This window comes from Camelina sativa, chromosome 15 (assembly GCF_030686135.1).
Source record: "Camelina sativa cultivar CO46 ecotype springtype chromosome 15, ASM3068613v1".
Lineage (NCBI taxonomy): Eukaryota > Viridiplantae > Streptophyta > Magnoliopsida > Brassicales > Brassicaceae > Camelina > Camelina sativa.
This window is the reverse complement of record NC_141894.1, coordinates 30,804,809-30,820,062: the sequence shown is the minus strand read 5'-3', so window position 1 is coordinate 30,820,062 and position 15,254 is coordinate 30,804,809. Positions and strand designations below refer to the sequence as shown.

The window sequence follows — 15,254 nt, the reverse complement described above, 5'->3', positions numbered from 1 at the left end:
ATATTATTTTTGTTTGTTAAATAAAACAATAAATCTTTCTTAATTTTTAAAAGTGAAAGAGCAATTAATTCAAAATAATTTATGGGAACAAAACTTTATTGATTTTGGTCGATTTACCATATGTCACTTGTTTATATTTGTGTGATTTTGTAGGATTAAGATTGTAAATTAAAATTTACATAAGCAAAACTAAAAAATTTAAACATAAAATGTATTTCACAAATGTTAATATAGATTTAACTGGTTTAAAATGTGGAATAAATGCATAGGCAATTGTTTGAAATTTTCAATTATTAAAATCACACAATTTATTATAAATTGCTAAATTATAAATTACCTTAAAAAATTATAATAAAGAAACCAAATTGTTAGTTAATTAGACAAAAGTACAGAAAATAGGATTATTGAAAAAGAAAAAATCGATACAATATTTAATTTTATCTATTCCTTCATATCTTTTCCTTTTTCTTCACTTACTTACAAAGAAACCAATTTTGAGTAGAAATGTACAATCATGCAAGGGACTTATGTTGGTAAAAAATAAAAAGTGATCATACCATAAAAGAAACATATGTGTTCAAATACTTTTAGTTCACCAAAATCAAAAGTCAACATACCTTAAAATAAATTGTTTGTTTGATATTAACCTTCTTCAGCTGTTGTAAAATAGGAAAAAAAAAAGTGTTAATATTGAGTTGAGTCTAAAAATTAGCAATGATCTAAATTGCAGAAACAAAATAATATAAAGAAAAATGTTTGTCCATTGAAGGTATATAAGGTTTGTTTGAAAGGTAAAGTTTCTTATGAGTTGGTGCATTTTTGGTCCTAAGGTTATTTTTGCCAGAAACACATATAATCTGCTTCTCCTCAGATTTCTTCGAGGGAACTTCCTCCTCAACCTCCTCACGGCTCTCTTCTCCATTACTGTCCTCAGCAGCGCTCTCTTCTTCCTCAACCAAATCCTCTTTGGAGCTCTCTTTCTCTTTTTGTTCCAAATCCTCCTTCGAGCTCTCTTTCTCTTACCCCTCATCTTTTTAAGAAAAAAAATTATTTTCTGTCTACTAGGAATCAAACTCACTACCTCACACATTACTCATTATTAACGTTAGCCATTACACTACTTTAAACTTTATTCAATTACTTGATTACAATGTTATATAACATCTAGGTTTGTAAGTTTTGATATTTATTTGTTCATGATTGTAATCATATCTTATTATATAAAGTTGGGTTTTGAAAGTTAGTCATTAACAAGATTTTGACATGTGTCAAGTTATCAATCTCAGATTTAGACATATGTAAAAGTTCATGTGGAATTTTATTATTTTGTTTTAAAAAATATTAATAAAGTAAAAAGATAATTATCAAATATAACAGAATTTATAAAAAAAAATATAAAGTTTTTAAAATAATTATAAGAAGATTATATATATATATATATATTTCATAAAATTCAAAATTATAATATTACTTACTTATTTTTAATTTTAAGTTATTAATTCTAAAAAAATATAGAAAAAGAGATTAAGGAAAATATACAGTTAATTATTAATTCTAAATTTTGTAAATACTCAGTTCTACATAATCATATATCGTCTCATTTTAAAATAATTTATTCATTTTAAAATAATTTATTCATAAACACTGGCAGTGTTACACCAAACTGTTAAAACTTAAAAGGAAAAATACCAAATAAAATATATAACTATAGTATTGTTTTTAAAATTATGGTAAACAAATAAAAAAATAATTTTAAAATAAAATTTTACGATTTTCATTAAGAGTTTGTACATTAGTTATTATAAAACATCACAAACTCTTAAATTGAATGGTTAGATAACAAAGAAAAATAAATATTTGATTTATATATTGGCTCCAAAAATAATCGGTAAACAAAAAATTAAGCTGGGAATAATCGGATTAGTTGGGTTATAATCAAATTAGACAGATATAAGTAGATAATATGTGTTAGGCAGGGATTAGTCATTAATCGAGGCGAAGAAGATGGACCTAGCGATTTTACAGGGTGTAATTGGTGGTAGACGAGGATTTCTAAATGGAGTGTTCAATTTCAATAATTTACATAGCAATTTGAGCATTTGTGATCTTTACGCTCTAATTTGAGGGCAATATTGGGCTATATCTTTCTAGTCCAAACGCATCCCATGTGTTTAACCTGGTTCTCTTGTACTCTACATATTTGTATCTTGTACTCTACATATTTGTATAGGCGATCATTATAGCCAAGTCAGTTCCGCTAGCTATCTACTTTGCCCCACAACTTATCCAGTGAATACATTCAGCTGGTGCCGAAGGAAGAAAAAATTCAAAATATGTCTCATTATGAGGCCAACAGCAATACGATCGAATGCTGCATTAGATTTCTTTCTATCTTTCTTTGATGAGATGCTGGAGAGTTTGTGTCCCTAAGCCTTTACAAGTCTCCTCTTAGTCAACAGCAATATATGTTTTTTTTTTTAATGTTTTGATTAAAAGAAGCAAAAACCTTAATTAATTTGTTCTGTTTGAGTCTAGCTAGTGTCTCCAAGCTCATCACAAGACTCATCATCACTTGTGTGCCGCTCTTCACTTTCAAAACTGTCCATCCAATCCAAATCAGTGTCAAGGAGACTGCCCATTGGGCATTGGCCAGCCAAGATTCGGGCTCCAATCGGGAGCTTAGTTTCAACCGAATCATTCACAACAGGATACACTCCTTGACCTACACGACTTTTCTCCCCTCTAGGATCTCATATATGACTCGGTGGTAGGTTTATGTTCATGGGCACATTACCGGAAGCTTTTTTAATTCAGTTTGACTCTTTTATATTTTTTCTCGACGAACCTAAGAATTTTTTGGTAGAGAATATAGTTAAATATGCCATAAATATAGTCAAAACTTATTTTTATCTTTATGAAATATCTAAATATGGGGATGTGCTCACTCTTTTTTACCAAAAAAAAAAAATATGGGGATGTGCTTAATCTTTTTTCTCCAAGGATTCAAAGAGTTAAAAAAATATTAAATATTTTACTCTTTTTAAAGTAATTTGAGATCTTCATTTTGACTTCAAAATTTAATGTTACGTATATTATTTGCCATAATTATATATGGCTAAATCTTCCGCAAGTTGGTATATAGGAATAGGATATCCATATATATACAACAAATTAATATCGCTATTTATTTAAGTGAAAGTTCTCTTCTTCAAGTTCCGATTAAAGCGAGAGAAAAAAAAATGGCTAATCTTCGTCTAATGATCACTCTAATCACAGTTTTGGTTTGTTTATTCTCGAGCTTCACCAAATCATCCAAAGACATTAGAATTGATTTACCTAAATCCCTTAACCTCACCCTTTTAACCGATCCTTCCACCATCTCCGCCGCCTCTCAAGACTTCGGAAACATCACCACCGTCACTCCCGGCGGCGTAATCTGCCCCTCCTCATCCTCCGATATATCTCGTCTCCTCCACTACGCCGCGAACGGAAAAATAACGTTCCAAGTGGCGGCTCGCGGCCAAGGCCACTCCTTGAAAGGCCAAGCCTCCGTCTCGGGAGGAGTCGTCGTCAACATGACATGTCTCTCTGACGTGGTGGTTTCGAAAGACAAGAAGTATGCTGACGTGGCGGCGGGGACGTTGTGGGTGGATGTGTTGAAAAAGACGGCGGAGAAAGGTGTTTCGCCGGTTTGTTGGACAGATTACTTGCATATAAGCGTCGGAGGAACGCTGTCAAATGGCGGAATCGGTGGTCAAGTGTTTCGAAACGGTCCTCTTATTAGTAACGTCCTTGAGTTGGACGTTATAACTGGTACGCATCTTCTAAACTAATTTGATACATTTAAAAAAAAAAATATAGTACTTTTGGTGTACCATATGTTTAATGTTTAAGATTTTATAGTTCGGCAAAACTTTTTGCACCACACGCAATATGGAATCTTCGAAAAACAAAATGCGTAACGCATCTAAGATATATATATATATATATATATTGTTTCAAGGAACTTTTGTATTTCCTACGAAATGAAGCATACACACATAAGACATTTTGTCGTGAATTAATAGATATAATTAAGACTGATTAACCACAATTGGTAGCGTGATAATTTGGATTTTTGTAATGCACAAACATGCATGACGCATGCATATGGAACTTTTCGGTTTTCTAGATTTTTTGTTGTTTCTTTCCTTTTTCAGTTTTTCAGCTACAATCAAATTACAATAATAGGTCAACGAATTAAAATAACTATGTTGGTTGACATTTTCACCAGCAACATTCATATGACGGTAACCTACATTTTTGGAAGGGACATTTTTTTTCTTGGGTTGAAATTTTATTTGAAGGAATACACTTATGCACACCATAATTTGTATAAATTAACGTGAACTGTATGAGAGCATAACTCATAATGAATGTTTTTACAAACAAAATACATATAGAATTTTTAAATATATCATTTCTCAACCCATAAGGTGGCAAAATTTTAATCATGTGGTAGTGGTTTGTTTGAAAATTTAAATCATGACTTGTTGCAAATCTTTCTTTAAATATTATTATACGTACGGAGTTTTTAAACATAATTTTTGCTTGATATTTAATATATTTATTTCAGGGAAAGGTGAACTGTTGACATGCTCGCCAAAGCTAAACTCAGAATTGTTCTATGGAGTGTTAGGAGGTTTGGGTCAATTTGGAATTATAACGAGAGCCAGAATTGTTTTAGACCATGCACCTAAAAGGGTACGTATTATCTCATCTTACCAATTATTTTATATTCATTGAATATATCTGTTTATTTGGTCAACATTCATATATGGCCCAATTTTTATTAGTAGTTACCTTTCAATTTCTATTTGATACAATTTTTTAGTAAATAGAAAATGAATCTTTTGCAAGAGTTTGATTTTCTTATGATTTTCATTGAGATAAAATAGAAAATGTCATTTATGAAAGAAAGCTTCGTTATGAAAAGATGAAAACTATGCAAATCAGACTTAAATTTTAGCAGTTTTAGTCATTTAGAACAAGAAGAATTGTTTCCACAGCCTTTTAAAAAAAACTAGGATAGAGTAACACTAGTATATAAATGGGTATCCAATAATAATCATGTAAACTTTGTGTGAATATATATGCCAGCATTGATAAGTGGTATATTCATAATTTTCGCAAAAAAAAAAGATGATTTCAGTATTTTTATGCGAAAATGTTATTAAGACTTCTTTATTTTTTTGTATATATCATTTAGTCATAAGTTACCTGAACAAAACCGGGATGGAAAATAATTACGTCTATTTATAAATCGGATAATGTCTATTTATGTTATGACTTTACACTAAGAGAGTTAGAGACGTATGGATCACAAATTATGAAGCTTTGTTAGATGGTATCCGAAAACTAAAATTAGGTGTACAATTAATTTGGTAGGAATTTGGAATTCAGCTTCAGGTCAAAAGGCTTAAATTTGAACAAAATCTATGCATTGAATAAATAAGATATGGCTTATTTCATTATGTATACTTTATATTCCTAGGACTTGTTGTCCAATCTTGTCTTATGCGTGCAAATCTTTTTGATGTCAACATATAATCCTTGTCTATAAGAGTGAAGCTCCTCAATTAGTCAAATATACTCCAACGTTTGGTAAAATACTATATAGTATAGTCTTTGGGTATTAATGGTAAGTTTGTTGACTAACTAGAATCTTACAACCGTGGTTAACACTATAATTGGTTATCATTTTAAACATAACGTCAGATCACTAGTAAAACTGATTTGGTCACAATAATAATATACGATGACGTTCTGTTTTATTTTCAACTGTTCACGACGTTGAAAAATGTGAAAATAATAGACTTAATTTTTTTTTGTGTATAATAAATTAAAGGGAGTTTTTTTTTTTTCCAAATAAAATTTTGTAGGCCAAATGGTTTCGGATGCTCTACAGTGACTTCACAGCTTTTACAAAGGACCAAGAACGTTTGATATCAATGGCCAATGATAGTGGAGTTGACTATTTAGAAGGCCAAATATTTATGTCAAACGGCGTAGTTGACACTTCTTTTTTCCCACCGTCCGATCAATCTAAAGTCGCTGATTTAGTGAAGAAGCACGGTATCATCTACGTTCTCGAAGCAGCCAAGTATTATGATGATCCCAATCTTCCCATCATCCACACGGTACTACACATTTACATATTCATCATCACCTCTCGATCATACCATAAGAAATTTATATGATATTTACTGCACTACATTAACATATATATACCACTTAATCTTCTCATGATCTACATACGTCATTTTAAGTGTTACTACTTTGGTTATGCGTTGATACTCGCTCACTTGTTCACCATCTTGATCACATTCACATCATCATTGCACCACATACACACACACAGACACATCATCATCATCATCATCATCATCATCACCACATACATCACCATATATTGTCTATAGATTCGTAATTCAGAGACCAACTAAATATCATTTATTGAGTTTGTAGGTGATTGACAAACTCAATAAAAGCCAAAGTTACTTGCCCGGGTTCATATCAATGCACGACGTGACCTACTTCGATTTCTTGAACCGTGTACAAGTCGAAGAAAATAAACTTAGATCATTGGGATTATGGGAAGTTCCTCATCCATGGCTTAACCTTTACGTCCCTAAATCTCGTATTCTCGATTTTCATGAGGGTGCTGTCAAAAACATTCTTTCTAAGCAAAAATCAGCTTCGGGACTCGCTCTCCTCTATCCCATTAACCGGAATAAGTACGTTCATTCCTCTCTATTCGGATTTATCTCCAAGAAGAACAACAAGTAGAGATCAAACTTTGATGAAATGATTTGTTGTTGTTATTATTGTTAGATGGAACAATCGTATGTCGGCGATGATACCAGAGGTCGATGAAGATGTTATCTATGTCATCGGACTACTACAATCGGCTACTCCACAGAATTTGCAAGAAATGGAGAGCGTTAACGAGAAGATAATTAGGTTTTGTAAGGATTCAGGTATCAAGATTAAGCAATATCTAATGCATTACACCAAAAAAGAAGATTGGATTGAGCATTTTGGATCAAAATGGAATGATTTTTCAAAGAAGAAAGAGCTGTTCGATCCCAAGAAACTGTTATCTCCAGGGCAAGACATATTTTGATTAACTTTTTAAGTCTATAATTCTCTAACAGAAATAGAATGCTTTTACTTTTGTAGTCTCGTAGACTGCTTAATAAATAAAAAAAAAAAATTGGTTTTTCTCAATGATATATTTTTCCTTATCCGAAAACAAGAACCTATAAAATTGATCAATGAGATTTAAATGTTAAACATTAAAATTTTCCTATAAAAATTACAAAAATGTATCACCCACATCAAACGATTAAATATGTAAATGTGATTTTAACTCGCACAAAAATTACATGAGGAGCCGGAAACCGAATCCAAACCAGATTAAACCGAAAAAACTCTAGGCCAAAGGAAAAATATTATACTAAACCGGACGCCTCTGATCAGGTTGCTTCACCAACCACTCCAGCAGCAGTGGCAACAACAGGAGCTGTTGATTCATCATCATCTGTGTTGTCAGGTGAAACCACAACTCTCAGGGAATCTTCATCCTCAGGTTCAGATTCAGATTCCTTATCTGCAGCTTCATCGGCGATGAGTTTGTCTTGGAGCTTCTTCATGAGCTCTTCTTGATCAGATTCGTTCTGTCTCAGGAATTTCTTTAAGGCCTCTTTCCCATGGTAGTTTTTACCATTGAGATTGTAGAATGTTCCGTTCTTCGCGATGAACTTGTGCTTTATGCTCAGGTCGATTATCTCAGTGACCTTGCAGATTCCTTTGCCGAATTCAAGCTCAAACTGAGCAGTCCTAAATGGTGGAGCGAGTTTGTTCTTCACTATCTTCACCGAGACTTGACTTCCCGTTGTCTGCACAAAAGGCATACAATCTCAGGGTTTCAAACACTAGCAAATGCAGTTTGTAGACAACATTTAAAGAGACACACATCACGAACATAAGACAGGTCGTAAGATAAGAGCTTGGAACACATAATGCGTAAGCGGGTTTCGGATGTTTACCTCTTCGCCTTTCTTGATAAGTCCAATTCGCTTAATGTTCAAACGCATAGAAGCATAAAACTTCAAAGCATTTCCACCACAGGTAACTTCTGTTGGACCTCCAAATCCTCCAAACGTAGATAGTTTTGATCTCACCTGTAAATAAAACATTCACATAAGAGGAACTTTTCAACAAATCTCAGCTACTAAAGTTGTCTTTTACCTGATTTATAAAGATGAGAAGTGTTTGCGATAACGATAAAGAATGGCTCAATTTACGCAAAGCTTGGCTCATCAATCTGGCTTGCATAGCCATATGGGCATCACCCATCTCACCTTCGAGTTCTCCTTTAGGTACAAGAGCAGCCACCTGTGAAACAAAATCACATGGAATTCATGAGAGAGCAAAATAATAGATCCCAAAGCAAAAGCATCAAACCAGTTATCCATCCCATATAAATCACCTTACTTACACTGTCAACTACAATAACATCAACTGAACCACTTCGGATTAAAGTGTCCACAAGACTAAGGGCCTGTTCACCACAATCAGGCTGCGATAGAAGTAGGTTTTCAGTATTTACACCGATAGCCTTAGCAAGTGATGAATCAAGAGCATGCTCAGCATCTACAAAGACACAGGTTCCTGTATGCAAAGAGAACTTTCTTTAGGATACTAAATACAATATAAAGAACATTGCTGACGAGTTAAAAGAAACGTGTAACAACCTCCTTGTTTTTGTGCTTCTGCAATAACATGAAGAGCAAGTGTAGTCTTTCCCGATGCTTCAGGACCATATATCTCCACAACACGCCCCTATGGAAAATCACAATGGGGAGACCAATATTATTAGACTCTTCAAAGAGATACATAAATCTCAATTAAACAAAGCTAAACATCGAAACAGAACCAACCTAAGAAAACACTAAATCACAATATCACCAAGAGAGATAAATATATACCTTAGGAAGGCCACCGACTCCCAATGCTACATCGAGGGCAAAAGATCCGGTAGAGAAAACAGGAACATTTCTAGGAGAAACAGCACGACCGAGCCACATTATCGAGCCTTTGCCAAATGAACTTGTAATCTGATCAAGTGCTTGCTGCAAAGCAATCTCCTTTTTGGACATACCTTCCTCAGATGATGATCCATTTCCATCTGACTTACTCTTCTTTTTAGCTTCAAAAGAAAAGAAATTGCACAGTAAAAACCTCAATTGTAACAACCATAATGAAAAGCTAAGCAATCATAATAGAAAACGGATTTGGCTTTAGTCTTCATCAAAATCAAAAACCAATTTCAGTAAGATCGATTCAGACACAGGTAAAAAAGCAAGCTTTAAGACAATCCACCTTTGGCAGCAAAGCCCCGAAGCTGAAACGATGTTCCAACCACAGTGCTATTAAATACCTGCAAAACCCCATGGAACCAACCAACCCTTCTCAATTAATTTACCAATCCAAACAGTAAGAGAACGAAATCAGACAAAAGAGACATAATTTGGGATTGTTTTTACGAATATGGGATTAACCAAAACACACACTCAAAATAAGCAACGAAAACGACAGTAACAGAGTTTTCTTAATTTCTGGCAAGACCCAAGTGAGAAAAATAAAGTATATAAATACCTCTGACGAGAACAGAGTCCGTCTCAGAGAAGACACGTTTCGGAGTAATCTCGCCATAGAGAAGTACTAAAGCTTCTTCTCCACTTTTATTAAACCACAGGTAAAGAAAAAACGAAGAATACCAAAAAAAAGAAAAAAAAAAAAAAAAGGAAAATTCGAACTACCCAGAAGACACACTTTTATGAACTGGAGAAAAAAATAAAAAAAGGAAGAGTTTTTAGGGTTTTAGGACTTTGTTTCCCTCCTCCTTTCTAACCTTTTTGATCGGTTTTTTTACCAAAGTCGCCGGCTTACATGTTTTGTCTTCTGTCTTTCTTAGCTCAAACCGACGTTTAAACCGGCTCATTGGTTCGTTTATGTATATTATTGATAAATTATATTCACCGGTTTAGGTTAATTCATGAACTGATTAATAATGATCATTTTAAGTACATAGTTTCTGACCAAAACCAATTTGAATAAACCAAGTTATTTTTCATTGTCGAAAATAAATTAAATTGGATTGAAATCTGACCAGAACGACATAAATATTATAACTTAAAACAAATTCATAAAAATATTACAAATGAAAAATCAAAGACTTGACCAAACCCAACCGAAGAACCAATTTTTTTTTTTTTTTCAACAAACCAACCACCCAAAACTTGATATATAATAAAACCGGACCATGACTGCGCAAACTAAAGAAACACAACCTCGGCTCAAACTCAAAGACCTCACACTCTTTTTTCTTCAGATTCTTCACTGCTGTTTACATTCCGGTGGCCTCTCACCTGTTTGACCTTCCGCAACTTGACTTCTTCCTGCCTTCTGTTTATTAAAAAAAAATAGAGACCTCTGGTTAGTGACAGTCGTTGGATTATCAACCAAGAAACATATATCCAACTGTTGAGATTGGTTGATTGTTTAAACCTTGTGTCCAGCTGATGACTGCAAAATAAAACGAACAAGAAAAGAGAAACCACCAAATCAGTTTCAGAGTTTTTTTTAGTTGTATGTTAGAGACATAAAGTAAACCAATAATATCACATAATTACCCTCTTTTTGTTCTTCTTTCCTTGATCAGCTTCTTCCTCCTCGTCATCATCCTCATCATCATCCTCCTCATCCTCATCATCTTCCTCGTCCTCTTCATCATCATCCTCGTCAATCTCATCATCGTCCTCCTCCATATCAAGGTCATCTGCCTCAACAGCTTCACCAGTGAACCATGACACAGCGTGCGAGATGATCTTTTCTTTTATGGTTGATCTACAGGATAAACAGTAGGTAGATTCAGATATTATAACTGAGAGAATTTAAGTGAAGAGAACTGAAGATGAAATAAAAAGGTACAAACCCGATATCATAGTCGTGTTCCATTTGGCCTTGGAGTTCATCAGCCTGTGCAAGATTTCAATGATCAGATTTACGTTTAACACAATCTTACGTACTGAATCAAAAGTTAAACTGCAACGGGAGATGGACATACCATTTCATCATCAAGATCCTCATCGTCGTCAGGAACTTGAGGTGGAGTGAAAAAGTTGAAGAAACTCTCACAGTCCTCAGTCTTAGTGATCGGCTTAGTGTTTTTGGATCCTTTCTTTGGCTTCTTTTTTAGAATCTTTTGTGTCAAACACTTGCCAGGATACCACTCAATCTCAGTCCTGAACAACAACAGTTAACAATCAATAAAGACTCTCTCGCCTTCACAATTAAAAAAGGCATATACTAAATAAAGTAAAAGATTACCCAAGGGCCTTCTCAAGGATAGGCTCATCTTCATCAATCATGTGATATGTCTTAGTCAAGACAGTGTTCTTGAAGTAAGGGTTCTGATCAAAGGAAAACTCGAGCTTGAACCCTTTTGGTTCTTCAACCCTACTCCACTTGATATCTTTAAGATACTTGAGAGCCCCTTCATCGCGCTCAGTGATCTAAAGCCATGGAAAAAAAATACACATAAGGATAAGGAGAATCGCAAATTCATTACCCAAAAAGAATAAGAAATGATCTAATAACGAACCTCCTCAGCAGTAATTTCATTGTTCTTCAATGCAATAAGCCAGAAATCTGGCACTCCTTTCTCTGAAGAAAGACAATTGTATATCATTTACAAAAGCCATGTGCTCATCATCATCATCATAAGAAACTAATAAAATAAACATACTTCAGAGTAAGAACTGATAAAATTACCTTCAGCTGCTTTCTCTTCTCCTTGTTCTGATTTTACTTCTTCCCCTGCGCCTTCAACTTCAACCACACCGTTTACAATCTCATATCGCTGCATGTGATTGGGGAATTAGGAAAGAGGAAAACCATCACCATTAGTTATAATCACGAATGATGCCCAAAAAAAAGGTAAAGAACATGCATCCCTAATGATTCACGGAAGTACCAACAGAGAGAAGTCATATTTTTTAACTTTCAGCAGTTGAGGTGTCATCATGTATTACAAAGATAGTCTAATAATAGGAAATTAAAGACCATAAGCAGCTCAAAGAATCAAAGACCGTTATCAAACCTTGGTATACAAAGGCTGGTATAGCTTTTGATATTTAGCTTCTAGAGCTGCCCTCTCTTCGAAGAATTTGGCTTCCATCTCATCATATTGGTTCTGCAAAGGTTTCATACAAAAACAAAAAGGAATCAAACAATTGTTCACTCCACCAAATATCATCAGAACACAACAACAGCAATCTAAACAAAATACAAAATCAAAGATCACAAAGTAAAAAGGCTGAAAATTTACTAACCTGAATCTCTCTTAGAACCTCGACACGCTTCCTGACAGTCGGAGTCAAGTTCTCAAGGACGTCTGAGTGTTGTCCAGCCAAGTTCTGCAACTTGTTCTGCAGCAAACACACAAATCAGGAAAATAAGTACAATAGCTATCAAAAAGTCACAAAACTTTACAAACCAATCAAATTAAGATGCAGAGACAATCCCTAAAAAACCAAATTCGAATTCTCTTATAATCAAATCGATCCCTAAAACCCAATCTACATATAGTCATAACACCCAAATCATATCGTGAATTAGAAAAAAAAAAACTCACCTTAAGAGCATTAACAAGCCCGGCACGATCCTCCTCGTTAAGAGCTACAAGCAAAACACAAAAAGAGAAGCTTTTTTCAATAAATCAAGAAAACGAAAAGAGAACCCACAAAGGCCTCGGTCTAGAGTAAAATATGTTACCGGCGGTGAGATCGGCCATGTTCATGCTGTCCTTGTCGTTGCTCATCTTCGCAAGAAAAGAATCTGGCGGAGGAAGAGGAGGAGGAGGAAGATAAGAAACCTTAAAACCCTAGATTTTTGGGGACAAATAGAGAAGAAAAGAAAATATATAAATAAATGAAAAAAGGGCTTTGAGAAAATGACCAGACCGAATTAACTGGACACTTTTTTTTATAAGGGCGACAATATCTGTATTTATTTATTTTTTATTATATTTGCCTATTTGGGTTAATGTTTTTAATTGAAAAGAGCAAAGCCGTGTTTGGTCATTATGGCCAAGGCCCAAACCCAAAAAAACCATAAAAAATAGCATAAATTATGAGAATATATTGAGTTTAATTTTAATTGATATGTTTTAATTATATGGCAATAAAGAATAAATAAGAAAAAGGGGTTGTTATAAAAAATAAAATAAAATAAAAGGGTTTTAAGAGGAAAGAGGAATTCAAATACCACATTCAAAGTTTTTTTTTTCCAAAATACTATATTTTAGTTTTTTTTCCAAAAATACAACACAAATTTTATTTTCCAAATACCACAAACACAAAAAATCTGGAGGACTTGGCGCAAGTGAACGATAAGACACTGCTTTCCCAGAGCAATGGTGACCACATTCGGTCCATCTCCATGCACAATCAAGCCGACCTAGAATTAGGAGACTTTTTCCAAAAATGCAAAACATAAACAGAGAAACACACCACATCACCAAGCTTTTTAATCGTTCATATCAAAAATTAATGAACCATGATTTGGATTGTAATAAGAAACTGTGAATGTTGCCGATTATATCAGATATGTATTTGAGGTGTACAACAAGTTAATGTCGTCGATTATATCAAGCAAGTTAATGTCGTCGATTATAACAGATTTTTGGATCCATGTCCCAAACAAACACACTTGCTTCACAACTCAAAATTAGATCTATTGAAATTGTGAAACGAGCTCTCAAAACCAGTTGAATAGAGAATCACATTCATCAAGGCTAACAATCTTTCCTAAACAGATTCTATTGGGATATTGAGAACCGGAGATCAAATCGAGAGATCGACTTGCACCTTTTTTGCTCTGTGGATTATACTCGTACATCAATTTTAACACATCCAACCATTTCATAAATTTTACATAATTATAATATTTGAAATTCATAAAAGTTTAAATATTATTAATTTTCTAAATGTTTTATATTTATAATATTTTAAAAATATTTCTATTTATAAAATTTATTTAAAATAAATATTAAAATAATTTGAAATTTTTTAAAATAAAGAAACCAGAATAACCGAATAAAAAATTTAAATTTGAATAAATGATAAGGGGGAGGTATTGGTTTAGGATTTAGAAAGAGTTTTAATGACTTTGTGTTTTTAAAAATCTTGCTGATTTTTTAAATCATAGAAAATTAGAAAGTAAAAATGAAGAATTCTATAAGAGATTGTTTAGGAAGTTATTTTAAATCTTGCTGATTTGTGTTTCCTAATCTTGTAAAATATTTCATAAAATCTTTCAAAATCTTTCTATTTGATGAAAGAGTTTTCATGACTTTTGTTATGAAGGAAATGTTATAAAATCCTAAACCAATAACACAAAATTTGAATTCATTAACAATCCATGATTCTTTTGTTTTAATTGAATAACATAAAACTTTTAATGACTTTATAAGACTCTTAATCCAATAACACTAGATTTATCAAGATTTTAGATAACTTTTTACAAATCCACAACCAATAACACCAAATTTTTAAAGAGTTTTAAAAAGTCTTGATTGAATAACAACATATTTTACATAACTTTTAAAATCATTCAAATTCTTTCTAAATCCTAAACCAATAACCCCCTAAATCAAGCTTCCTGCTCCTTTATATTATGACTAAACCATTGCCAAAAAAATTCAAGCCTAAAATTTTTTGAATTACATCATATGCAGAAAAATCACAAATCTTATAAACTAAATATTTTATATAATAATTCAAAATAATTTAAATATAAATTCAAATAACAATGAAAAGAGAATCAAATATCTATATTTGAATTAAATAGAGAGATTTTCCTGTCTTTTAAAATTTTACCTATAATTGATCTTGAAGTTTAAAAATGTTTAAAAATGTATTTCAAAAATACTAGTATAGATTTTGTAACTAGTAGGTAAATTTTTTTTCGTTTTCTATTAAAAGATCTATGAATGTTGAAATACGTACGAATTTCTCTATTTTAGCGATTTTTTGGAATTTAGGTAAATGTATTTTTTTTTAGCAAAAGAACCTTAAAATAAATACATATATACATATATATAAATTCAGTATTTTATTTAATAAAATAAAATAAAATAAAAATAT

The 15,254-nt window shown here is 32.7% G+C and overlaps 3 protein-coding genes across 5 annotated transcripts; 1 reads left to right on the top strand and 2 right to left on the bottom strand.

Moving 5' to 3' along the window:
• Nucleotides 1-2,362: 2,362 nt before the first annotated feature.
• On the top strand, nt 2,363-7,269 carry LOC104747884 (cytokinin dehydrogenase 2-like). The gene is made up of 5 exons (XM_087489348.1): nt 2,363-3,813; nt 4,616-4,743; nt 5,922-6,179; nt 6,508-6,776; nt 6,874-7,269. Exons 1-5 carry the CDS (start codon nt 3,240-3,242, stop codon nt 7,163-7,165), a joined length of 1,521 nt encoding a protein of 506 aa, XP_087345474.1. The 5' UTR covers nt 2,363-3,239; the 3' UTR covers nt 7,166-7,269.
• A 7-nt stretch (nt 7,270-7,276) lies between these two features.
• LOC104747883 (DNA repair protein recA homolog 3, mitochondrial) lies at nt 7,277-10,027 on the bottom strand. 2 transcript variants are annotated; one of them, XM_087489350.1, is made up of 8 exons: nt 9,703-10,027; nt 9,427-9,484; nt 9,033-9,253; nt 8,799-8,886; nt 8,543-8,715; nt 8,293-8,439; nt 8,091-8,225; nt 7,277-7,940 (listed from the first exon to the last, which is right to left on the bottom strand). In XM_087489350.1, exons 1-8 carry the CDS (start codon nt 9,757-9,759, stop codon nt 7,518-7,520), a joined length of 1,302 nt encoding a protein of 433 aa, XP_087345476.1. In that variant the 5' UTR covers nt 9,760-10,027; the 3' UTR covers nt 7,277-7,517. The 2 variants fall into 2 exon arrangements, with proteins under 2 accessions (XP_087345476.1, XP_087345475.1); XM_087489349.1 differs by having other exon boundaries at nt 8,534-8,715; nt 9,703-10,010.
• Nucleotides 10,028-10,212: 185 nt separating this feature from the next.
• Nucleotides 10,213-13,105, bottom strand: LOC104747882 (nucleosome assembly protein 1;2). 2 transcript variants are annotated; one of them, XM_010469592.2, is made up of 12 exons: nt 12,883-13,094; nt 12,743-12,786; nt 12,441-12,536; nt 12,209-12,301; nt 11,881-11,968; nt 11,711-11,772; nt 11,437-11,621; nt 11,174-11,351; nt 11,042-11,085; nt 10,740-10,953; nt 10,615-10,632; nt 10,213-10,512 (listed from the first exon to the last, which is right to left on the bottom strand). In XM_010469592.2, exons 1-12 carry the CDS (start codon nt 12,926-12,928, stop codon nt 10,444-10,446), a joined length of 1,137 nt encoding a protein of 378 aa, XP_010467894.1. In that variant the 5' UTR covers nt 12,929-13,094; the 3' UTR covers nt 10,213-10,443. The 2 variants fall into 2 exon arrangements, with proteins under 2 accessions (XP_010467894.1, XP_087345477.1); XM_087489351.1 differs by lacking the exon at nt 10,615-10,632 and having other exon boundaries at nt 10,720-10,953; nt 12,883-13,105.
• Between the last annotated feature and the right edge of the window lie 2,149 nt (nt 13,106-15,254).

Coding starts and splice junctions, on each gene's coding strand:
- LOC104747884 (XM_087489348.1), top strand. CDS start 3,240: ATGGCTAATCTTCGTCTAATGATCACTCTAATCACAGTTTTGGTTTGT. Junction 3,814..4,615: donor TGAGTTGGACGTTATAACTG/GTACGCATCTTC, acceptor TATTTATTTCAG/GGAAAGGTGAACTGTTGACA. Junction 6,777..6,873: donor TATCCCATTAACCGGAATAA/GTACGTTCATTC, acceptor TATTATTGTTAG/ATGGAACAATCGTATGTCGG.
- LOC104747883 (XM_087489349.1), bottom strand. CDS start 9,759: ATGGCGAGATTACTCCGAAACGTGTCTTCTCTGAGACGGACTCTGTTC. Junction 9,485..9,702: donor GGACTCTGTTCTCGTCAGAG/GTATTTATATAC, acceptor GGGGTTTTGCAG/GTATTTAATAGCACTGTGGT. Junction 7,941..8,090: donor TTATCAAGAAAGGCGAAGAG/GTAAACATCCGA, acceptor CCTTTTGTGCAG/ACAACGGGAAGTCAAGTCTC.
- LOC104747882 (XM_010469592.2), bottom strand. CDS start 12,928: ATGAGCAACGACAAGGACAGCATGAACATGGCCGATCTCACCGCCG. Junction 12,787..12,882: donor CATGGCCGATCTCACCGCCG/GTAACATATTTT, acceptor TTTTGCTTGTAG/CTCTTAACGAGGAGGATCGT. Junction 11,352..11,436: donor ATCCTTGAGAAGGCCCTTGG/GTAATCTTTTAC, acceptor GTTGTTGTTCAG/GACTGAGATTGAGTGGTATC.